General features: G+C 39.6%; 2 protein-coding genes and 1 pseudogene across 3 annotated transcripts in view; all 3 read left to right on the top strand.

Annotated features, from left to right (window-relative positions):
• The window catches only part of retreg1 (reticulophagy regulator 1), a 22,193-nt gene extending 4,597 nt beyond the window's left edge, over positions 1-17,596 (top strand). Inside the window, exons 1-9 of one of the 2 annotated variants that reach the window (XM_024268817.2) lie at positions 61-310; positions 826-932; positions 1,406-1,436; positions 11,700-11,817; positions 12,280-12,364; positions 12,549-12,671; positions 13,949-14,019; positions 15,107-15,230; positions 15,304-17,596. In XM_024268817.2, coding sequence (XP_024124585.1) covers positions 114-310; positions 826-932; positions 1,406-1,436; positions 11,700-11,817; positions 12,280-12,364; positions 12,549-12,671; positions 13,949-14,019; positions 15,107-15,230; positions 15,304-15,818 — 1,371 coding nt within the window. In that variant the 5' untranslated portion in view covers positions 61-113 and the 3' untranslated portion in view covers positions 15,819-17,596. Of the gene's footprint in view, positions 1-60; positions 311-825; positions 933-1,405; positions 1,437-11,699; positions 11,818-12,279; positions 12,365-12,548; positions 12,672-13,948; positions 14,020-15,106; positions 15,231-15,303 lie in introns of those variants that run through there. The other variant, XM_024268816.2, reaches the window with a different exon arrangement.
• The window catches only part of LOC112144307 (tripartite motif-containing protein 16-like), a gene marked incomplete in the record, with an annotated part of 1,074,856 nt that overhangs the window by 409,917 nt on the left and 640,296 nt on the right, over positions 1-24,643 (top strand).
• LOC112144358 lies at positions 21,815-22,907 on the top strand (annotated as a pseudogene).

Here is a 24,643-nt window from a genome sequence, read left to right on the forward strand (position 1 = left end):
TTTTATTTTTCAACATCTTTGCACCGGAAATGCGCAAAGAGACTTCCGGAAACTTGACGATCATAAACTGTTGAAGGCAGGGAGCGGCAGAGCGGAGGGCCCGGGGCTACAAGATGCTGAGGATCAAGGAAGCAGGCGCCGGTGGCTGTATGGAGGCGGCTGCGGGGCAGCCGGAACCTGTGAACCGGCCCCCCAGCAGAGAGGAGCCGCGACCCGGCCGCTCGAGGTGGAGTGTGACCGGCCTGGTGAGCTGGAGACAGAGTCCGTGCAGGACTTCAGCCGCCTTTACTGCAGCCAACGCGGCGGTCTGGTGAGCATCATGACGCAGGGAGATCCCAAATAAACAATGACGAGGCTTTTTACCAGAATAAAAAATAATAATAATAATTTCAATTCATATAATTAAAAAAAAATTCTAATAAAACACAACTTATTATTATTATTATTATTATTAACTCTTTAAGTTTTTTTTAGGTTATTTTGTTGGATTTTTTAAACAAATCTCATTGTTTGTTTTAAAACATCCAACTTAATCAGAAAAAAATGAAGGCACAACATTTTAGTTCCCTAAAATGATCAGAATAATAATATAAACTCAGCTGTTTTATTATTATTATAAAAATAATAAACTTTTGTCCAAATATTTGGAAAACGGGAATATTTTAATATTGTTGTAATTCAGATAAGAAATATATGCAATATTTTATAATATAAAATTACAATTTTCTTTTATAAAAGTATATTAACCAATCATTGGTTTATATGATGGGGAATGTCATAAATGCTGTTTTGGCTTTGTGTGAATGATGGTTTGTTTCTCTACAGGTTTGTGGCCTTCAGCTCTTTTCGAACCTTCAGCCTTCTGGCCATCCTGCTGGCTCTGCTGGTCGTCACGGTAACGGCCAGAGATGCTGTTCGGTGCAGATTCTTCGGTAAACGGCTCTGTTTTAATCAAACTCTTAAAACGGGGGTTTTTCCTTTAACCCAATTCTTGGGTTATTTGTAAAGTTTTTGGTTACTTTTTGGAGCAATACTAATTTTGGTGTTATAGTAAGTTACATAATTTTAACCCATCTTGTGGTTAAAGTAACCCAGAAAAAAGTTAGTCTCTTTTAGTTACCTTGGAGTTTGACTTATTTTTATTGGCACTATTTGTGCTAATAAAAGTTCCTTACAAAATGTGTTTTTTGCACCAAAATATTGCTGTAAAAAATGTTTATTATTTTTATGTATTATTTTAATAAAAATAAGACATTTTTTTCTTCAAGCTGTTCATAGTATGCAATAAAATAATGTGTTGTGCTTTAAAAACCAAACTAAACCCTCTGAAAACGGATCGAGTTTGTTGTTCTGCAGAGTCATCTGGTTCACTGTGATGAGTATTAATGCTCTGTTTGTTCCACAGGGGTTCACTCTCAGTGGAGCATGACAGCAAGGTAGGATGCTGCACGCTTAAATCCCATTCATCCAAACACGTGGAAGTCCCATTTGTATAAACTCAACAAGAAAAGATGAGAAAATATTGAACTTTTTTGTCAATCTGGTTGTTTTTGTTGTCTTAGTTGCAGAATTCTGTCAGAGTGAAGCCTCTTGCATGGCGTATGATCTTTGGCTGCCAATGCAAGCTGCTTGTTTGCGTCAATCTGCTGCCTTAATGATTACATTTACCAGAATAGTGGGAAAATATGAGTGTTTTTTTGTCCGATGATCTATAGATGAGTGAGCTGCTCGTAGACGCCTCACAAAAACCCATGTCTTCCGTGATGCATCAGGATGAATCTGCCCTGCAGACCTGATTGATTACATCTGACTGTCTGATCTGATGACAGTAATCTTGCTGAGACTCGAGCAGGTGACCTCTCCTCATTGAAGCCAGCGGCTGCAGATCCCAGACTGCAGCTGTTGGGATGAAAACTTGGTTAGTTTGTTGATTATCAGAGAGAAAACACTTTAATTAGTTTAGCCAACGAGCAGCAGCAGACAATCAAGTGATTCAAGAGGTTTCTTTAATGCTACATATTTTGTGTTTTTGCTAACTTTAGACGGTGATAAGAGTGTGGAAACTGTTTGTGATGTGTTAAATTCTGTTCAATAGTATTTGCTTCCCCTCTGATGCTTTGTTTATTTGCTTGTATGCAGCAATAATGAATAATTCAGTTTGTTAAATAAGCTTAAAATAGCTTTTCTGAGTATTTCTTTATTCAAATGAATGTGAATCAGGAGCAGATCAAATGTGACTTCCTGCTCCTTTCTGATGCATTCACTTGTAGACAAATTTATCCATGAACGTCTTTGTTTTCCACGTCCGAGGAACGGCCTTTGGATCAAAACTCTACGGCTGGACGGCGCCAATATTGCTCGCCATTTTTGTTGCACGGATAATTTTAACGTGGGTTTGTGAGGAGCTGTAAGATAGTGAGACAGAGTGAAAACAGGTGGGTGATGGGAAGTGGGGTCAGGCATAATACGAACCAACAGTCCCACCCACGACTCAGAGATCAATTTATGATCAACTCCTTGCCGCTGTGCAGAAACTATGTTCTAGAAAACAATGCAAGTTTTTTATTTTGGTTAGCTTTTACAATAGATGAGTTGTAGATGAGATGGAGTTGGACTTTTAAATTCATAAAAGGCATCTTAATCAGAACAGACTTCTCCAAGTTTTCACTGGAAGATGAGGAGATCAGATGGGGGCTTTTTCCTCATCCTATCAGATTAAGAGTGTCTGATCTGGAACTCACGATCTGATGGAGGACTTTCTTCTTCAGGAGTTTTTTTTTTTTTTTTAAGAATAAAATTCCCAGTTTCATCACAAATTTCACAAAGCAGCCCCACACCATCCCAATTCCACCTCCGTGTTTGATTGTGACTCTGATGTTTGTACACAAATATACTCTCCAGAAAGTTTCTAATATTTCTCATTAGAATATATATTTTTTTTAAAAATTAGGGAATAATCCAAATTTTGTTCTTCTAGTAGAATTCTCCCTTAAATTTATTTTTGTCCAAGAGTTGTGTTCTGATTTGATGTTAGATACAACAGAATTTTTTTTAAATCTCGCTTTATTGGTTGAACTTCTCGGAGTGAGCCTGGATCGGTCAGCGTTGCTTTTATTTGTGTCAAACACTGCATGTTACTGTGACATTTGGCCAGCAGCATGGGATTGTGTGGTGGCCACCTGCTGTTGTCTGTCAGTTGTGTGTAATTCTCTGTCGGGCTCAAAGGTCTGAGCGCTGCAGCAGATTAGCTGCTGACTCAAAAATGCCGGCTGACAGAATTTGGGCTGAGCTAAAGTTTGTTGGTGTGTGTTTCTTGGTTGTGTGCGGTTAAAAAATGTACACAACACCAGATTTGAAGTCTTTATGCTGATGTTTAAGAGCTCACCTGCTGTCTGGTTAAACAGTATTATTGAGTTTTGCCACTAGGTGGCAGCAACAAAACTGACTCATTTAACACTTGTGAATCTGGGAGTCAAAATATGTACAGAGATAAAATGCTGCTAAAGATTACATCATTATGCAAATACTTAAAAGTCACATTAAATTTTTTTTAAATATAGAATAACCTCAAATCAACAAGGTTTGTGTTAGCAAGGTATGAGGATTGGGGGTAATTTAATGTCTTGTATTTACAGAAATAACAAAAAATAGAAATTTGCTTGAATATAAAAAAAAATCAAGTTGCAGTGTGAATAATTGTGGTTTTGTTAGCATAAACATCTGTTAGCTTTGATATAAAGATGGTTTCAAGTAAATAATATCTCAATGCACTTTAGTTCAAGCCTGGTACGCATAAATTAAATAAAATCCATCCACCCATCCGTCCATCCGTCCATTCATCCATCTATCAATCCATCCATCCATTTTCTGAACTTGCTGATTTGCTTTTGGGATCCTGGTGTTGCTGGAGCCTATCCTGTTGAGTTAAGGCAGGGTACACTGGACAGGTCACCACTCTGTCGCAGGGCACTAATTAAATGTAGGTCAATCAATTATTATATTATGTCAGTGTATAATTTATTCTGATCAAGCTATATTAGAAATAAAGGTTGTAGTAAAGCGGGACAGAATACAGATGACTTTACTGATGCTGACTTATCTTTAGTTTTTTTTCCCAATTAAGAAAACAACAAATTATGCTGAAGCAATTATATTTGAGCAAACCTGTGCAAAAGATAAACTGAGTTATTAAAGTTTTTCTTTTATCAGCTTTTACATTTGTTTTTCTCCCCCATTTCCAACATTTTTGGTCAATATGTTAAACAAACTCCTCAGACTGAAATAAATCATCAGAATGAAAACACAAGTACAACTCTGCCTGCCTGTCAGGCTTACAGTCACTCAAATCCAGACACACAAACACCTTTGAAACCCACCTGGACTCTTTCACCTGCAGTGGGCAGGGCTGTGTTTACATGAGGTCGACAAGCTCTGTCAATTCTTCTCCATGATTGTCCTGACAAACAGTCAGTTTTTGTGCTCGGAGGACATTTGTGTGTTTGTTTTGATGGTGGACTAAAAGCAGACAAATGTCATCTGACCTTTTTCCATTTGTGTATTTATCTTTGAGAGTGCAATGTCGTGTTTCAATAACAAGCACAGAGTGTCTTAAGAGTTGTGAAACCTGAGCGCTGTGTGATTATGGCACATGTGTGTGTGTTTGTGAGTGAGTTGGCTGTTTTTCCCTCTGATTCAGATTTAATGAGATGGAGCCAATCAGATCCCTTTACACTAAAGGGGTGTGCTTCAGGATGAGCTTTCTGATTGGATGTTAGTTTTGTTAAAGGAACATCAAGAGTTTTTACCAAACATGACTTTTACCCATTGACTGTATAAGAGAACTGGACTGAGTAACCCCTCCCTCCTCGTTTTTCAAACAGGAAGTACCTGCTGGTCCCAAGAAGCCAAAATCCCATAGGCTTCTGTTGAGAAATAAACAGCTTTTACTCAGTCGTTATATTTGTCAGAATAGCCATTCTTGCTCTGATGCCCTTTTTAGCATGTTTTTGAGAATCCTATTTTTTTCTCATGATAATTTAAATAATTTAAGTTGTAAACTGACCACTCTGATGCCTCAATAAAAGTAAGCAATCTGGCACCTAGCATTTGAAGCATGTGATTGACAGATTCTCCCAAGCCCTCTTTGAGGCGATGGGGGTCTGGGCATCCAACAAGCTCACTCCTGATTGGTCAGAGCGGTTTTCATGTAAATGTTGGCTCAGATTGACTTGGACCAATTACTGCTTACTGACGATTTCTGGTTCTGACATGGTGATGTCTGTTGCGAAAAAGTGACAATTGTATTGATCCTATTTGGTAGGAACCAGGGGCAGACTTACCATTAGAGAAAGGTAGGCGATCGCCTGGGGGCCTCCAACACCTTGAGGGCCCCACTTAAAAAACAAACATCTAAAATAATTTCCTCACCTATTAGTATTTACCTCTGTCATAAATAACTAAAATCACTAAAGTGGCACAAGACTGTTCATGTAGAAGTGTTTACCCTCCCCCATCCCCCTGTAGCAATGGAATATCCCGTCAATAAGAAGTTAGCAGAAGACAGAAACTCTAAATAGATTTTTAAAAATTGCAGTAAAATGAAGCTCAAATATCCAAACGGTGGTAAATGATTATAATCATAAAAACTATTTTTATTGCAAAAAATTCAGAATTGTGCTTATTTTTTTCACTAATATTGTTGGTTATAAACTCACCTGTTGGAGATATCTAGTAGAGGTCCATCTGGAAGTAGTCCACCATAGTCAGGCTTGCTGATTGGAAGCTGGGTAGATTGGGAAGAAACTTGGTAACTTTAAGACATCAAAAGTCTTCCGCTGGTTATTTTTTTCTATTTACTGTCCAATCTTTATGTTTGATGAATGTTAGGTCAGACAAGGAGACAATCAGAAAAAGTAGTGATGCCTTGTTTAAGAAGTGTCTCTGTAGTTTTGTAATGAAAAAAATCAAGTGGAAGTGTCTACACCTGTTTGCATTAAATGGGTCTGGTGGTCATATTTTCCCCAAATAGTTTATCATTAGACTGCAGATAATGTCCGTCTTTGTTTTGGACACAAACATTGTTCCCGGGTCTCCAACGGAGTCTCTGAATGAGTGACATCTCATTTTCCATCTGTGTCATATGACTCAGACACACGAGGAGTTGTGTTTGGAAAGTTGTTGATGTTGGGTTGGTGGTGGTGGCGGCTGCTTCAGCCCCCACCTCACGCTCAACCCCATTTCTCTGTGCTCCGATGGCTGACGACTGGAATGTAGTGTGACCCAGTTTATTTTTAGATGGAGCCACTTGAAATACTCCAACCGGGGCTTCATTGAGTATAAACAGAAGCTGCTGTCAAGCCGTGGAGCTTCTTAAACCCTGATTTAGCTTTGTGTTCGCTGCTGGAAGAGACCTGTTCAAAACATTTTTGATTTCTGCCACTCACCTGTCATAAAGTTCTTGGCTTCTTTTAGTTTTGCCATCAGGTGATTGGAGGTACATCAAGGTTTTGGAGATGTCTCCAGAAGATTGTGGGACTGGTCTGAGGTACGAATGTGTGTCTTTGTAAGGAGGCAACAATCTCCTAACCTCTTCCTTTGCAGACATTTTTAAAGATTTTCAAAAATCTGTCTGTAAAATAGAGATGGATGATAAATGTTATGAAGCTTAAAACAGCATTTTGAAAGATCTTGCAAAGATCCTTCCAAATCTGGGACAGGCACTTGTTTCCAACATTCCCTGTTCTGGGATGTTCCAATTGGCTGGACACTCCTGATCCAGGATATCTGGAAAACGTGCAGCCACACCGGCCCTTCAGGTCTGAGACTGTACACCTCTGCTTTCAGTACATGTTTAATTCTTAAAAACAAATGTGTGATCTAATAGTGGATTTTATTTGTTGTATTTTACTTCCTGCTTGAGTCTTTACTTTCTCCAGTCTTCCAGATTTGGTGTTTTTAAGGGCTTTCTAATAAATCAGTATTATTTAAATTTAAAACAAATGTCCTCATATTTGGTTTTAAAATCTGGTATAGAAGAAAAACAGTATAGACTTTGAGTACAAGGTGTCTTGTTCCAATGCTTTCAAAAAGAAAAAGAGCCCTAATTATCAACCCTCTACCTCCGTGCTTGACAATGGATTTTTGATCTATCCTGAGACGAAGCAACCTGTGATGTCACCCATAGAAAATGCTTTACCTCTGGCTCTTGCGATTAAAGGCCAAATCCGTCAAGGATCTCCATTTGGAGCCCAACAACAGTGATTGGTCTGAGTCACGTTTTTAGGGGAACTACTGTTGCCAGTCAGGACTGAGCTTGTTGGAAGTCCACACCCCTTCCACTGAAAGCAGGCTGTAGAGAAGCTGTCAATCAAATATTTGAGGTGGGGCCAGCGGGAACCACATGCTTTTACTAGAGCATCTGATTGATCAGTTTAGAACTTCCATAACTTAATACAGAAAAATATAGTGAAAAAATAGGATTATAAAGAGGATGTTAAGAAAAATACATTAGAGCAATAAATAGCTGTTTATTTCTCAATAGAAGTCTATGAGACCTTGGCTTCTTGGAGCCCACAGGTGCTTCCTATTGGAACACAAGGGGGGAGGGGTTGTGCTGTCCAGTGATTATACAGTCAATGGTAGTCCTTGATTGTTCAACCTGGTTTAACTTGCAATATGTGTTCAGTGGCTGCACATTTTGTACATAGAGGCCAAAAATGAGAGTTTTGAAAAAGCTACATTAACACATGTTCATGGAGACTTTTCATTGAAAGTTGCCACTTGAACGTGTGTTACCGAGGGCGATGTGAACGTAGCTTTAATAAGCCCCAAAACAACCCCTTAGTTCCCTTTAAAATAGTCTGTGTTTTGCTTCCCATAGCTAACAGTTCAATTTAAAGGGTAACCAAACAGGGAAGTTGGAGGCTGACACAGCCACAGCTGAAATTTAAAAATCCAGTGGGTTGAGGAACAGGACTGTTATCATTAATGGAGCTAAAGATCATGACGTGGGACTTAAATGGTTTGACCAATCACGAAATTCAACTGTAATACATTGATTCAACCTGTAGGGGGAAGCACACATATGGTTTTTGATTATATTTTCAAGAATTAAACAATTTTATTTTAATTTGTCATACATTTTTTATCAATTACGAACATACACCAATTTTAAAGCTCCATTTCTAGAGGTCAACAGCCAAAAAAAGGTGATTTAGGGTTTGTTTACAATCTAAATGTACTACAAATATACTCTCTATGCTAAATTTAAGGCAGTATACGTTTGTCTACTATCTATAAATTGTAAACACTATATATTTATAGTAAACTTGCTCAAATTAACTTCAAGTGTACTACTTTTTGTTAAGAGTTCAGAACGTAAATTAATCACAAGTTTTCATCTCAGATGTTTTAATCTATCTCCAGATAAATATCCTACGTACAAATCTGTTGACTCCAGAGAGCATCATCACATGACTGAAGCGGCTTACAGCTTTGCCTCATCACCTTGTGTTCCTTCAGCATTCAGTTTCAAATGTTGCTCAAACACATGCTGGCTCTGATCAGCCAGGACTGATTTAGTCTGTGTGCAGAGCACAAACAGCTCATTGTTAGCATCAAAACCAGGTTAGCTTTGGTGAATGCCCACAAGAACAGGTGTGTAAACATCCTTACAGGAGCCTGCCTCGCCATCCTAAGCAAGCAGGATGTTTTTGGCGCCATTCCTGGCATTGTTTGTCTGCTCTGTGTTTACATGAGGGGGCTTGTTAGAGGCTCAGACATGCCGCCCCCAGTGTTGTCTCTGAGATTACTGATTGGGCGAAAAGTGGAGTCTGCCCGACAGCTGCTCCCGCTGGCCCTTCCACGCCCTCCCCGCTTAGACTGACGACTTTTTCCAGTGGGAAGAGTTAGCGGAAGTTGTTACTGATGGTGTTGTTTGACGCTGTGGCGTAATGAAACAGGATCTAGTCGCTTCTCAGTATCCGAAGTATTCATGGAGCTCACACAGCATGTGACTCATGTAAACCAGGAGAGCCTCTTCTTAGGATGTGCAACTTTTCTAGGTTTTAACATGTAAACATTTTCATTGAGTAAGTTAGTAAACTGCTGTAGAAGTGAATCCTCCAACTATTGGATCCGTTTTATTTGGTCCAATCTGTCTATTATCTTCTACAGTCAGGAATGCATCTTAAAGATCAAAACACAAACATGCAAACATTTTTCCAGGAATCTTGTCAGATTATCAGAGGATCTTCTTAATCTGTTTAAGAAGAAGTATTCCAGTCTTTTTTCCTTACTACGTTACAAAGTCACCATAATGTAATCTGCGGTTTATGGTCTCCTTTGTTTTCATTTCTAGAAAATGTTTTTTATTCACATGCTAAAAAAACAAGCTACTGTAAGCATTTTCAGATACATTTCAGATTGATCATAATAAATGAAAAACAAGTTAAAAACTCTAAAGTCAAACTAGAAACTGTAACATTATAATTAAAAGTAAACACAACGTGGATTCAAGTAATTTGTATTGTATCTGAAGACATTTTACACCCACAATGCCGTCTGTTTGAGTACTGTGATCAAATCCGTTCTGTGATCGGGTGCAGTTATGCAGAATCAAGTGGGCTAGCTCGCAGAAACAGAATCCCGGTTCTGTGGATTCATACCAGGATTCTTCAAAGCTATGATGTCAGCTGTTGACTCGTCGTGTCGCATGACTCGGCATGAAACCACACTGGAAACAGCAGGTAATTAAGACAAACTACATATAGATTATACTTTCTACTGACATGCAAGACATTCTTCACTCACTGATAGATGGTAAATCAGTAAAAAAAGACAAAGAGATCATACTGGCACCTGTTTGGAGTGAGTAAACCATAATGCAGATTATTTTCAAACGTTTTTGAGACATTTATCGTTTTGGTTCTGTTTTAGTGTTTTGTTCATTTTTGTGTTCATGCTAATTGGTCCAGCTGTCTGTTTTTGGTTAAAATCCTTCCAAATTAAATTGACCGGTAATCTCAGATGTTTGTCTTCAATACCTGTAGGGCCTTTAATACCACATGTCTTCTATATTTGTTCTGTCTTCCTCTTTTTTCTCCTGTGTTTACATCCATCATTTTGAATTTTGCTGTTTGGGTCGTTTGATTTTCATGCTAGTTGATAAAAAAATGAGGTTTCTGTTCACTACACATGTAAATACTCTAAAAAAAATGAATACCATGAAAATGTGTGTTAATTTCCATAATTCTTTTTAAAAAAATAAAACTTTAGCAGCTCAACAGGCTGGGTGTAGGACTGGCTCGCAGAAAACCAGGGTTTGGTTCCAGCGGGCGGTATGAGCTGAATCCAGTGTGGGTCGTCAGGTCAGACCCTTCACAGTACTGCCTGCATATGTAGCCACAAGTCTGGATCTCCTTGTGCTGGTCCCCAGTCCGGATAAATACAGGGTTATGTCAGGAAGGGCAACTCTCTGCCAGACCACCTGTGTGAATCAGGTGGTTGGTGTGGCGACCCCAAACAGGATGTGCCAAAAGCTCACGGCAACCGGAGCTGGAACACCAACTTATGTAAATTCAACAGTGGGCCCTAAATCTATTTTCTGTGAAGGTTTAATTTTTTGAGTGGAATTATAGAAATGAACACACTTTTCCATAATATTCACTTTTTTTTTTTTTAAAAAAAAAAAAGGTCTTTAAGTATAAAACATCAATATATGCATCAAAAAATTGAGTCTAGTTTTCTGTCACAGATCTTAAAATCCTAAAAAAAATGGACAGTTTCAGTGTTTATGGAGTAAAAATGTTCAGGTGAAGTCAGACGGCTGTTCATGTGACTTGGATTAGCAGCCATGCTGCATGTTTCCATTCTCAGCTGCTGCCAGCAAATGTTAATTTGCAGACGCCCAGTTAAGGCCAGAGTTTTCCTTAGGAGCTGCCAGGCGGAGGCATAGACAAATGAAATGATTCCGTAGAGGATTTAAGAGGAAGATTGCTTGATGACATAAATGTTTTTGTTTACAATCTCTGAGGGTTCACAGTTTTAACCGTTAAAAACTATGACGTTGTTTCTCTATAATCTGACAAAAAGGTCAAATGTTTGTTACATTAATACAGTGTTGTTTTCTAATTTAACAATACATATGTAAAAAAAGAAATATGTTCTATCCATGATGTGCATCATTTAGTTAAAATAGTTCATGGGAAGGAAATGTTTGTGACATCACATTTATGAAAAAACAGTTTTCCCTTATTTATGCAGCAGCTCAAAGACTAGTTTCAAACGAGTCCTGAGTGACTCGATGGGTCTGTTCTCTTCCCAAATGCATCATTGGATGTGTTTACTTCCCCTTTTGTCATACTGATGACCTTATGACTATTGCTGGTATTCCTGGTAGAAATCCACCTTAAAAATCTAGATTTCCCTCATTTCTCACTTGGTTATATAATTAGAAAACACTCGGACGCATAGGAGAGGCTTCTGTCTTCTGTAAAGGTTGTAAGGGTCATTTATATGCTGACCTAAGGAAAAGTGAAATCCCTTTAGTAGCTTTCTTTGATGTAAACCAGAGTTTGGCGCCACAGAAACGGCTATAACAGTTATATCTTTAAAAAGCATTCATCTTTGTAACGCAAAGCTTGTTTTCAGGTCAGTGAGGTGGTTTTCTGCATCGATGTCTGTCTCTGTGTCGTCTTCAGTTGGGAGATCATCGACCCGGGGGAGGACAGTCGGTCTGCGAGCGGACTGCAGTTCAGCGACTCCCTGAAGATCTTCCTCCAGGAAACGTCGGCCTTCAAGCAGCAAAACCCCGGAAAGGTGAGGAAGAACCGTCCGGATGAGCTAAAGGAAGCTCCAGGAGTTCCTGTGAGATGTTCCTGCTGGTTGTATCAGAACCAGGGAGGTACAAGCCAACAACAAGACTTAAAAGATTTATTTGATCAACAAGAATCCACCACCAACAAAAAAATATACATTTTAATGGTTTATTTGTTTTTCTAAAAAATATATCAGTTCCACTTAATTTTGACAAAAAATTTGACAAATTAAAACCCATGAACTTTTAAAAATAAATCTAAAGATAAAAATAGACAATTCCTGCAAAGGATTTTAAAGTTTAAGTAGATCAAAGAAAAAAAAGTTTGAATTTCTGCTCTGCATCTTCATCATACACTATTACATTGTCTTTAATTATGGTCCTAAAACGTATATTTTTTTAAAATCCAACAAGTCTTTATTCTAAAAATGTCTCGTTGTCCTGTTTTCTTCATCCCCCTGCAGTTTTGTTTGCTGGTTTGCAGTCTGTGCACCTTCTTTGCTGTCCTAGGACGCTACATTCCAGGGATTGTGATCTCGTACATTCTAGGTGAGTCAGCAGAAATCCTGCAGATATACGATCACCAGTTTGTTGTGTCTGGATTCATGGAAGTAAGACAGCTACATGTTAGATGCAGATATCCATATTCTGTGGTATGAAAGCATGGGACTTTTAGCAGCTGCTATGTGAATGAACGAATGTGTCTCTCCTGTGTGTCGTTGTGCCTGTGAAGTGCTGGGTGTCTTCCTGTGGCCTCTGGTTTCGTCTCATGATGTCAGTTTGTGGCTGGAGCCAGTTCTGCAGAAGCTGGACTTCGGCATCGGAGAGTTTTTCCAAAAAATCAAGGAGGACAGAGGTAAAAAATATATATATATTATATTTTTTTAACCCTGTGCATGCTTTTTGTGACTCCAAAAGAAAGCACAAAATTCAGTTGAAGCTGATAAGTTCAGGAGATCTTCAGGCTTTGAGGTTTGGAGATAAATGCGTCTGTGATGCTCTGATCTAGCTGGAGGTGGCGCTATAATCAGGAAACCTAAATATTAATGTGTCAACTGTTCATAGTTGCCTCCAGTGACATTAATAGACATTTATAAATTAGAATAGACACATTTATTACATTATTTTCTGACAGTACTCCATTTTAAAATTTGATTCAAAACTCATGATACAAAATGACACCAGCAGGTCGCATAGATGAACCATTTATGTGAAAATATTTTGGCTAAATAATAATAAAAAAAAGATTAAAAATATATTAGTTTATATCAGCTCCAAACATCTCTTGATCTATTGTAAAAGTGTTCACAGAGATCTTTTAATTCTGAATATGCTGTTTTTAGACAAAATAATCAAAATAAATTCAACGACATGGATTCTACAGAGCAACATTAGTTCACTAGAAATTAACCTCTTAAATGTGGGCGTGACAGTTGGCAACTCCGCCCCCACTTCCCATCACCCTTCAGCTTTGTAGAAAGCTCATGAATCTTTTTTCACAATTTTTATGACATTTTTTGTGTAAACATATGTGCACAAAATATTGGGTCAGCAATAGCTACAAAATCCTATGATTTTTTCCTCAGTTTTTCCAAGAAAAAAATGAAATAAAAGTGATTGATGGTTCATTTTAGGGTATTTTTATTCAGAGTAAAAGTTTTTAAATTAATTTAGTTCTCTAGAAGCATGTACCCTTACCTGCAAACATCTTTGGACTGTGGTAGTCAATAGATAGATAAATACTGAGAATGGTGAAGTGGCATTGTAAATAATACTCATATTTGAAATTAAATCAGAATCTCAGCTAAAGTGTCAATTTAAATAAAATCTGATAATTTTAAAACTAGAATTTAAACAGAGTTCTGATTTTTTCCAAGCCTTTTATCATGTTTGACTTGTCATGGACGTTTGTTAAAACATTTGAAGTGTGGACAGTGACTGTGATGCTAAACCTTTAAAAAAAACATCTCACAAAGAGTGCCCTCTACTGGTAGATAACTTTATGAACGACCACAATAAGTACCAAATGCAAATGTAGATTTGTGTTGTACATCAGCTACAATTTCTCCAAGACTTATTGAATGTTCCACCAGAAAACTAAATTAGTTTTTTTTCTCGTTTGCCTCCATCCAGTGAAGAGACTCATTCAGGCTGAGGCTGAGAAAGACGGCGTAGAGTCCGACCTCTCCTCCATGTTCCCCAAGGTTTGAAATTAACTTCCTTTAATCTAATAATGTTTGTGTTTACTCACAGGGTCACAGTCAAAGCTAATGGATCTCATCCTAAAGGCCAGACTTATACTTAAAATGTCCAGGCCTTCATTCCTGTTTCCCTCCTCCGTTTATAAGATACTTTCCCTGAAACATAGATATTGTGTCGTGAAAAATGCTCGAGACCCAAACATGTCTAATGTACATTCAGGTCAGCCATCCAAGCTTTGAAACAGTTATAAGTTTAAACATTTTTTGAATTATTATAAAATTAACTAAAGACTTCACAGCAAATGTAGTCATTTTTTATACATTTTCCTCAAATGAATTTAAATGGTTATTAAAATTATTCAAAGTTTTTCATTTGTCTTTCAAATTGACTCAGAAGACAAATCTGACCCACATCTTATGACTGGGGGAAAAAAATTGTCACCATGGAAACTTAATGTCAGTCAATTGAGGGAGAAAACATGAACAAATGTACAGACTCATAGAATATGGTACATTTTTATGTTAGAACACTGAAGGAATTTCATTATTGAAATGACATTCCACCAACGTGGAGAGCGCCACCTAGAGTGTGGTATCACAGATCATCTTTTGATCTATTGTGAAACCATTATGTGTTCTTTTACTTAAGAGTATGCTGTTTTTAGCCATAAACAATAAACCTATGTTGTTTTCTAGTGTCTGCAGAACGTTGGTAGTTTTTTAGATATTCGCCTCTGAGTTGTGGGTGGGACTGTTGGTGTTGAGCAACCCCGCCCCCTTCCCAACACCCATAACTGAGAGCTATCTTTTTACACTTTTACACTCTTTTAAATTTCATAGGATTAAAGCCAGCACGGTTTAAAAAATGTGGACAAATTAAAACGCTAAAAGGATATTTAAAAAGGTTATTTTAAACTACAGGTATAAACAGCCAAAGAGTTTTATGAATCTGATCATGAACCTGAAATACTCCAGGGAACTTTGGTGGACCTGAATTCTCTTTCGTCAACACAACATGGATGAAAAGCCTCAGCAAACAAACAACATCCTATTTGTGATGTTTTGTTTTCTCCTCGTGTTTTTCACGCAGCTCGACTCTACGGTTTGTAAGGAAATGTGCGTGTCGGATACCGAGGTGTCGGACGTGACGTGGACGGACAACGGTGCCTTTACTTTGTCAGAGGGACACACGCCGCAGACGGAGAACTCAGAGGGTGCGTTTGGTTTTAAACACCTCGCTGAAAGCTTTTTGTGTGCGCCTCACCTTCATGCTCTTTTAAACCCCAGACCTGGACAAAGAGGAAGCCTTCACCGGCGGCCTCGCAGAGTTCCCCTCACTCGATAACGGCACGACCACAAACGGAGACGACGATGACCTCAGCCTTGGCCTTGGCCTTCCATGCGCTCCCCCTCAACAGCCAGCTGAGTCAAAGCGTGCACTGTTTTCTGGCATGGACCAACCCGCAGACAAAACCCTGGAGTTGGTCAACCAGATGGCAGAAGATGTTCTGACCGCTGCAGTCACAGCTGCCATCCAGGAGAGAATAGAAGCTGCAGTCTGTGCCTTAGCTGAAGACGCCGATCCATCGAGACTCCCACAGCCAGAGCAGCTGCTGGAGTTGATGGAGGAGTCCGACAGCGAGGTGGAGGACTTTGAGCTGTTGGACCAGTCAGAGTTAGAGCAACTGGAAGGGGAGCTGGGGCTGGGGGAGGAGAAAGCAAAGTCCACAGAGGAAGCACAGATGGAGTCCGACAAGCCGCCATCCTCTGGATTCTTCTCCAAACTCCTCAGACGCCACTGACATGAAAACTGCAGTGGAAGGGGGTCACAGAGGACATGCGGGAGGAATGGGGGGGTCACACTTGTTAAAAAAAAAACCTTGTCTTTATATTATCTGGTTTCTAAAATGAATACTTCAGAGTGCTGGTTTCACAGATGGAGAGGTATTGTTAGGAGGAGACGTAAGGATTATCATCTGATATCAGGTACTCAAACCCACCAATCCATTTAGAGCTTTTAAAACCACAGAATATGACTTTACTCCTGTCTGACAAACAAAACAAATGAAAATAAATCTATGGGATCTTATGCTGAAATAAAACATTAAAAATTACAATAAAAAATCTAATTTTATTCTTTCTTTAACAGAAATCTGAACAAATTGTCTTGGAAAATACATCTATGACACTTTATTCTGGAGTCTTTTATTTAATTTTTGAATTCCTCCAAATTAGCAAATGATCACATTTAAAAAGAAACATTTAGAAAGTGTTTTGTCATAATCTAGGCACAGAAAACGTAATTGCTGCTGAAAATGTTTCTTTATGTTTCTGAGGTTTTCAGTTCTTATTTCCCTAAATAACATGTTAAAAATGTCTTTTGAGTCTTTGTGTCTCAGACATCAAGACTAAATGTTCCAAAGTTTTTGTTTTTTTGCAGAGAAAACTGTATTGTAAGACAAATAGACTATGCGATCTGTGTTGAACCTTATATAATTAATTTAACAACTAATTATGATATTTTCATGCTTGAGACCATATTTCATATGCAAGCAGAACATGACAAATATGCTTTGATGGATATTTTTTCTACTCAAAAGTACCTCAAAGGGCTTTATAGTATATCAATTATAGTTACTACACTTTCTGAAATAAATATCAATTTAATCCTGGACAAAATAAAAAGTTTAAAAAAAAATCTAAATTTGAATGTTCTACAATCTAATCAAAAGTAGGATGTGGTTAATCCCTGAATCAAACTTTATTTAGATAAGATCAATGACAGAATGGTAGATATGCATAGTTCAGATCTGTGAAACAAAGAAAGGTTTTTTCTGTCATTCATAATCATTGAGACTGATCAAAAGTTTTGCCACAAAAAGATGGAAAAAAAACCCTCAAACATTGTACAACCTCTCACATTTTTTGTAGGGCGCCCTCTTGTGGTAAAGTGCTTCACTACTGCATACATTTCAGTTAAAAGTTTGTAAATTCATGTTATATAAATATGAAAATATGAATATGAATATAAATGGCTGTTTTTTGTTGCTCATAATGAGAGTTTATCTAATGTTGTATAGATTCATATATTATTTTGTAAACAGTGTTGTTTTGGAAATTTGGAAACAATCCTTTGAAATAGACACAGAAATCATCATTCAACTTTTTTACCACCGGGGGGCGAAAAAACCTAAAGTCATGTTTTCATGTCATGTCCATCACATGGCTGAATAAAACTGAGCATATAAATACATTTTGTAAAAGTTAAGGAATGTAATTGAGTGTCAGGTTTAAATACAATCAGATGTTTCCTCCCCTCTGGCTTTCACATCACCCTTTATCTAACTTTCCAGTTTGTCTTGTTATTGTTATAAAAGCTTGTTTATTTCTTTTTAATGAAAAGCTTTCACATCACGAGATACAGCAATGCATAAAATATCTTCTTTAAAGGACTACTCATGCGTTTTTTTTTTATAAGATTATGTATATTTGCAGTGCCTGAGAGGACTTTATTGTTCCTGCAGAAAATACACATTGTTTAGTTTACACATAAATGCTAATAAAAGATTGATCTTCAACAGCAAGCATCGTTTCTGAGAGATGTGGAGCAAAGAGGCTGTATAGCTGGTTTGCCTTCAGGCCAGATTTCTTCAAAGGTTCTACTGGAGGAATGACACATTCCTCTAACATTTGTTGATTTAAGTTCCTTCATTGTTTCCAGGGTAACAGTCAAGGCAAAAGTAATACCCTTCTACCTGACCACTTTCTCCAGTTCCTCTCAAGGGACTCTAAAGCCACATTCACACCGAACCAATTTGTTCGGCGGAGGCAGCCAGTTTCAATGTCAAGTCAACAGTACAGACACAACATGAGGCAATCGGAAGTCCCGCGACGCAATTTGAGCGACAAGGCGTGAATCGGGCAGTGCAGGCAAAATTTAAATATCTGAAGTTTGATAGGTCGCTGCATCGCGTCTACCCATCAGGAACTCAGCTTTGGGCATGTCACATTTTCAGTGGCTTTCACTCCCATGGCAGAGCTCACTCGCTCCATATGCCGGCAGACAGAGAGCCACTGCTGGGTCACACAACGAAAGAAGCAAATTTGTCACACGAATCATGCTCGGTGTGAAAGCACCTTAAGGTAGACTAGTATAGAGATGTGGTCTCCAGCATGTCCTGGGTCTTCCTTTGAGTCTCCCACTCACTGGGACATGCCTCCTGAGCACCACCCCAGTATCTCTACCAGATGTCCGAGCCACTTAAACTGGTTCTTCTCAATGTGGAGGAAGAGCGCCTCTAATCTGAGCTCTTTCTGGGTGACTGAATGCCCAGCCACCCTAGACAGGAAGCTCATCTTGGCCTATTGTATTTGGAACCTCATTCTCTCTGTCATGACCTAGAACTCCTGACCATTGGTAAGGATAAGAACAAAAATTAACTGGAGAATTGAGAGATTCACTTTCTGACTCAGCTGTCAATCTCATGCTGCAATTTTTCCCTCCGTCGGGAACAACGTCAAGATACTTAAATTCCTTCACCTGATACAGGAGCTGTTCACCTACACAGAGAGGTCAAGCTACCTTTCTTCAGTCAAGAACCATGACCTCAGATTTAGCAGTGCTGGCCCTCATCTCAGCCGCTTCACACTTGCCCACAAACTGCCCCAGTGCGTTCTGGGGGTCCTAGCTCAATTAAGCCAAAAGGACGTCATCATCTGTGAAGAGCAGAGAGTAAATTATGTGGTCACTAATCCAGATCCCCTTTGACCCATGGGTGCCCCTGGAAATTCTGCCCATAAATTATGAACAGAACCGGTGATTAGGGTCAGTCCTGCTGTACTTCCAAAATGCACTGGTAACAAGTTAGACTTGGTGGTGGTATGCAAATCCTGCTCCTGCTCTGGTCTTTCAGAGACCGGACTCCTGGCCCCCAGAACCCTTAATCAAAGAACACACTTCATAGGACACCCCAGGGGATGGGGTCGAACACCTTCACTAAATCTACAAAACACATATGCATAAAGATCAGTGATATCCCACAAACCCTCCACCACCCAATGGAAAATGTAAAGCTGGTTCACTGTCCCATGATCAGGACAAAAACTGCACTGTTGTTACTGAATCTTACTGAATTTTAGGGGCGGCCGTGATGCAGTGGTAGGGCGGTCGACTCCTGATCCGAAGTGAGCGGGTTCGATTCCCGCCTTGCCCTCCCATGTGCCAAAGTTTCCTTGGGCAAGACAGTGAACCCTGAATTGCCTCTGGTGGGAGGTTGGCGCCAGTGTTCGGCAGTGGAGCCATCACCAGTATGTGAATGTGTGCGTGAATGGGTGAGCGCTTTGAGCCCTCGAAGGAGGGTTGAAAGCACTGTACAAGTATACGCCATTTACCATTTGAATCTAAGGTTCGACTCTCAACCCAACACTTCTTTTCAGTACTCTAGAATATACTTTTCTTGGGAAGTTCGAACTCACCCACTGCTCCACTTTCTTGAAAAAGATAGCCATCAACCCAGTCTGCAAATGCAGTGGGACCATCTCCGACCACCTTGGGATACGGCAGAAACTTGTCATACAAGAGAGACAGGTAGTCAAGAAAGACTTCATCCACTCACGATGCCTTACCAACAAATTCTTCATTTATCTTGGTGACTTTAGCTTGAGTAATGGACGGCACCACCCAAAAATCCCTAGCCTCTGCTGCCTCTACAGGATTCATGTAAGGAAGATTAAGACGAAATACATATTTCTTCCACTTCCACTGACTGTTGATCTAGAAGTCAGCAGCTTCTAGTCTGTACTGAAAACAAAACTGCTTCCCCCTCCTGAAACGCCAGAAGGCTTACCAGAATCTTTTCAAGGATGACCGATAGTCCTTCTCCATGGCCTCACTAAATTCCTCTCGTATTGCTCCAGAACAGCCCAGGGTCAACTCACTATGCTGTAACTGTTAGCAGCTTTGGGAGTACCACAAGCCTAACAGGACTTTTTCTCCAACAAAATGACATGCCTTACTTCTGGTGTCCACAGACAACCAGATACCTAGGGACATAACTCCCAACAGCATCGAAGACGAGGTGAAGAAAAAGGTAAACTTTACCTTTTTGGATGTCATTGTGTATACACACAATGACATTCTAACATACAATGTAAGAAATAATGAAAATTAGACAAGACCAGGGATCGTACACAGACATTTGCTAAGTCAATGTATACAGTTAGCCACAACAGGAAATAAAAGCATGGTCTTATTTTAAACCGGAAATATGTCAAACAGCTCCGTGCATAAGGTCCATTGGGGTCAGCAGCATTAGCAACCATCAACTCTATATAGAACTGGACAGAGTGAGTGTGATGTCAGCCATAGAAGATGCCTTACTTCAAGCTTTAGCAAAATGAAACCAATTCAGTCGCCATTTTTCTGCATTAGAGGTGCCACCATTTGGAGCCAGATCAAAGCGATTGGTCCAAGTTAGTTTGAGTCAACATTTCTTTGGCAACTACTGTCACCAGTCATTAGTGACCTTGTTTGAAGTCCACACCACTTTCACTGAAAGAGGCCTCAGAGGCCTCAGAAGCTGTCAATCAAATATTTAAGGTGGGGCCAGCAGGCACAACTTGCTTTTACTGAGACATCTGGTTGCTTAGTTAAGAACTTGAATAACTTGTGATAAAAAAAAATTAAAAAACACGAAAAAAATTAGGATTAGCAAAATGTTCAGAAAAATGTATCATAGCAAGAGTGGTAATTCTGACGAATAGAAGTTCCTTCACTGTCCATCCAAATCCCACCTGAGGATCCAAGTATTTTCTGCCAGGCAATCAGATAAGAACTTAGATGGAGAGAGGACTCGCGAACAAAGGCGCACCAAGGTCCAAAAGGTTTAATAACTAAAACACAGCTTCAGAAAACATAGCACAAACACAGGACAAGCCAAAACTGAAGGCTGATTAAGAGTCCCTCAAGTGTCACTAATTAGCAAGCAGGAAGTTGTGCCTGCGGGCTGCACGGTGGCGCAGTGGTTAGCGCTCTTGCCTCACAGCGAGAAGACCCCGGTACGAATCCCAGCTGGGACCTTTCTGTGTGGAGTTTGCATGTTCTCCCCGTGCATGCGTGGGTTTTCACCGGGGACTCCGGCTTCATCCCACCGTCCAAAAAAAACATGCTTCATAGGTTAATTGGTGACTCTAAATTGTCCCTATGTGTGAATGTGAGAGTGAAAGGGTGTGATTGAGGCCCTGAGACAGACTGGCGACCTGACCAGGGTGTACCCCGCCTTCGCCCATCAGTAGCCGGGATAGGCTCCGGCACCCCCGCGACCCCGGAAGGGAAAAAGCGGTCTGGAAGATGAATGAATGAATGAATGAAGCTGTGCCTGCTTCACAGGATTACTGTTGAATTAGTGTTGTCACAACCAGCCTGCACACAGAAGCACAGAAGACAAAATAACAAAGAAAAAACATTCAAACAACATGACACTCCCTGCTCATTCAACTGTTTCTTCAAAACACACTTGACCTCAAGTCTGCTTTGAAGAGAGTTGTGACATCTAATAAAATCCTGTATTTTTTACCTGTTTTTTCACCTTCTCTTAACTACTTCTTTTAGCGACCAGCAGTTCCTCTCTACCCATATGTTCTTTCAGATTTGCTCTGTCATGATGGGCGCACCCAACAAGAACAGAAAAAAGAAGCTGATTGGCTGAACTCACAGTGAAAACTTCTGATTGGAGGACCAGATTAAAACTGGTTTTCCGAGGAAGTGAAACTCACATAGTCTTCGTGTCTGAGAGGAGAAATGGAGCAGAAAGGAGTCGATCTGGATCAAGAAACCTTCAGCTGTTCCATCTGTCTGGATCTGCTGAAGGATCCGGTGACTATTCCATGTGGACACAGCTACTGCATGAAGTGTATTCAACGATTCTGGGATGAAGAGAATATCCACAGGTGTCCTCAGTGTAGAAAGACCTTCATACCGAGACCTGTTCTGGAGAAAAACACCATGTTAGCAGCTTTAGTGGAGCATTTGAAGAAGACTGGAGTCCAAGCTGCTCCTGCTGATCTCTGTTATGCTGGACCTGAAGATGTGTCCTGTGATTTCTGCTCTGGAAGAAAACTGAAAGCCATCAAGTCCTGTTTGTTCTGTCTGGCCTCTTACTGTGAGAAACACCTTCAACCTCATTTGGATGAAGCTGCATTCAAGAAACACAAGTTGGTGGAACCCTCCATGAACCTGCAGGAGAAGATCTGCTCCATTCATGATGAGGTGATGAAGATGTTCTGTCGTACTGATCAGAGGTGTATCTGTTATCTCTGCTCTGTGGATGAACATGAGGGACATAAAATAGTCTCAGCTGCAGCAGAAAGGACTGAGAGGCAGAGAGATCTGGAGGAGAGTCAACAACAAATCCAGCAGAGAATCCAGGACAGAGAGAAAGAGGTGAAGCTGCTTCAACAGGAGGTGGAGGCCATCAATCACTCTGCTGATCAAACAGTGAAGGACAGTGAGAAGATCTTCACTCAGATGATCCGTCTCATCCAGAAAAGAAGCTGTGATGTGAAGCAGCAGATCAGATCCCAGCAGCAAACTGAAGTGAGTCGAGTCAAAGATCTTCAGGAGGAGCTGGAGCAGGAGATCACTGAGCTGAAGAGGAGAGACGCTGAGCTGAAGCAGCTCTCACTCACAGAGGATCACAGCCAGTTTCTGCTCCACTACCCCTCACTGCCACCACTCAGTGAGTCCACACACTCATCCAGCATCAATGTCCGTCCTCTCAGATACTTTGAGGAGGTGACAGCAGCTGTGTCAGAGCTCACAGACAAACTGCAGGAACTTCTGAGAGAGAAATGGACAAACATCTCACTGACAGTCACTCATGTGGATGTTTTACTGCCAGGACCAAAGAGCAGAGCTGACTTGTTAAAATTTTCATGTCAAATCACACTGGATCCAAACACAGCACACAGGCGACTGTTACTGTCAGAGGACAACAGAAAGATGATGTTTATGGAAAAACCTCAGTCTTATTCTGATCATCCAGACAGATTTATCACAAAGTTACAAATCCTGAGTAGAGAGAGTCTAACTGGACGTTGTTACTGGGAGGTCGAGTGGAGAGGAATAGTTTATGTAGCAGTCGCATACAAGAACATCAACAGATCTGGAAATGAAAGTAGATTTGGTTTTAATGATAAATCTTGGGCAATGAGTTGTTCTCCAAACAGTTTCTCATTTTACCACGACAGCATAAAAACCTCCATCTCAGCTCGTGTTTCCTCCAGAGTAGGAGTGTACCTGGATCACAGAGCAGGTGTTCTGTCCTTCTACAGCATCTCTGAAAGAATGACTCTCCTCCACAGAGTCCAGACCACATTCACTCAGCCGCTCCATGCTGGAGTGAGGTTGTATAGCACTGGAACCTCAGCAGAGTTCTGTAAACTCAAATAGTTCCTTAAAGCAGTGAAATGTTTGTTTTTAGTGATTTCTGTGCTTTCCATCATTTAAACTGAACTTTGTAACTATTAATATTCTGTAGAGTCGTGTTTGCTCTCAGAAATAAAGAGAGAAATGAGAAATCTCTAGAATGTGGATTTGAGACATTTTTGAAGATGAATCTCAAACTTTTTGGAGTAAAATCTGTTTTCTTGTCATTTCTTTTAATTTTGTGATTTGACTGTTTGAATTCAAATTTCTCACAAATGTGTTCATGTTTTTGTGTTGTCATGTGAACTGAAGGAAGCTGCAACACAAATGGAATCAGTGACGTCACAATCAAAGACTTTCTCTGTTTGTTCTACACAGAAACTACAAGAGAAGAAACTGAAGGAGAAAATTGTGCTTGTACAAAGAAGAACATTTACAACTTTGTTTTCTTTCATTTTGCTTCATTATACAATTTTAGATTGAAGATTTGTGCTTTTGGGTCTTTGTTCTTCAGAGAAAGTTGTTTCTAATTATTTGACAATATAAACATCCTAATTCTTTTCTCCTCATTCCAGAGTTTGTGTAAAATTTGACAAAAAGGGGGAATAATATTTGTGGTGGAAATTTGTTAGATCCAATGGAATAAAGAAATTTTCTCCAAGCGTTTTCAAGGGTGTTTATTCAGCCGAGTAAAGAAAAGAAATACGGAGAGGAGTGTGCAGACTCTCTCCATGTTAGGAGGGGCCATCTCCTTTTATACAGAAGCACAAACAAACTCTGATCAGGAAGTTAAGATAGTGACTTCAAGGAAGATTTTCTAATGAAGTCAAAAGGTTTTAACACCATGAGAGAATGTCCTGGCAAGAAACAAACATCTTGTGACTTCTGTGTTCAAAGGTCGCTTGGTAAATGTCATGAATGAAAACTAAGGAGGAAATGTATAAATTCTGTCACGTATGAGGAAGAACTGAGGCAGTTTTCCAGGAACTCCAGAAATGACAGAGTTCATGTTTAGACCAGAAACATCTCAGTCAGTCAGTCTGAGTCCACATGACTTTCTGCAGTGAACAGCTTCATTATAGTCAAATGAGAAGTCAAGAATAAATCCAAAGGTTTTGTTACTTCAATGATTAAAATGCTGACAACAGCATTCCTAATAAATTAGTTTCAAAGTGTAAATGTGAGAGTTTCTAAAACTATTCA

The sequence above is a fragment of the Oryzias melastigma genome, linkage group LG17, assembly GCF_002922805.2.
Source record: "Oryzias melastigma strain HK-1 linkage group LG17, ASM292280v2, whole genome shotgun sequence".
NCBI classification, from domain to species: Eukaryota; Metazoa; Chordata; class Actinopteri; order Beloniformes; family Adrianichthyidae; genus Oryzias; species Oryzias melastigma.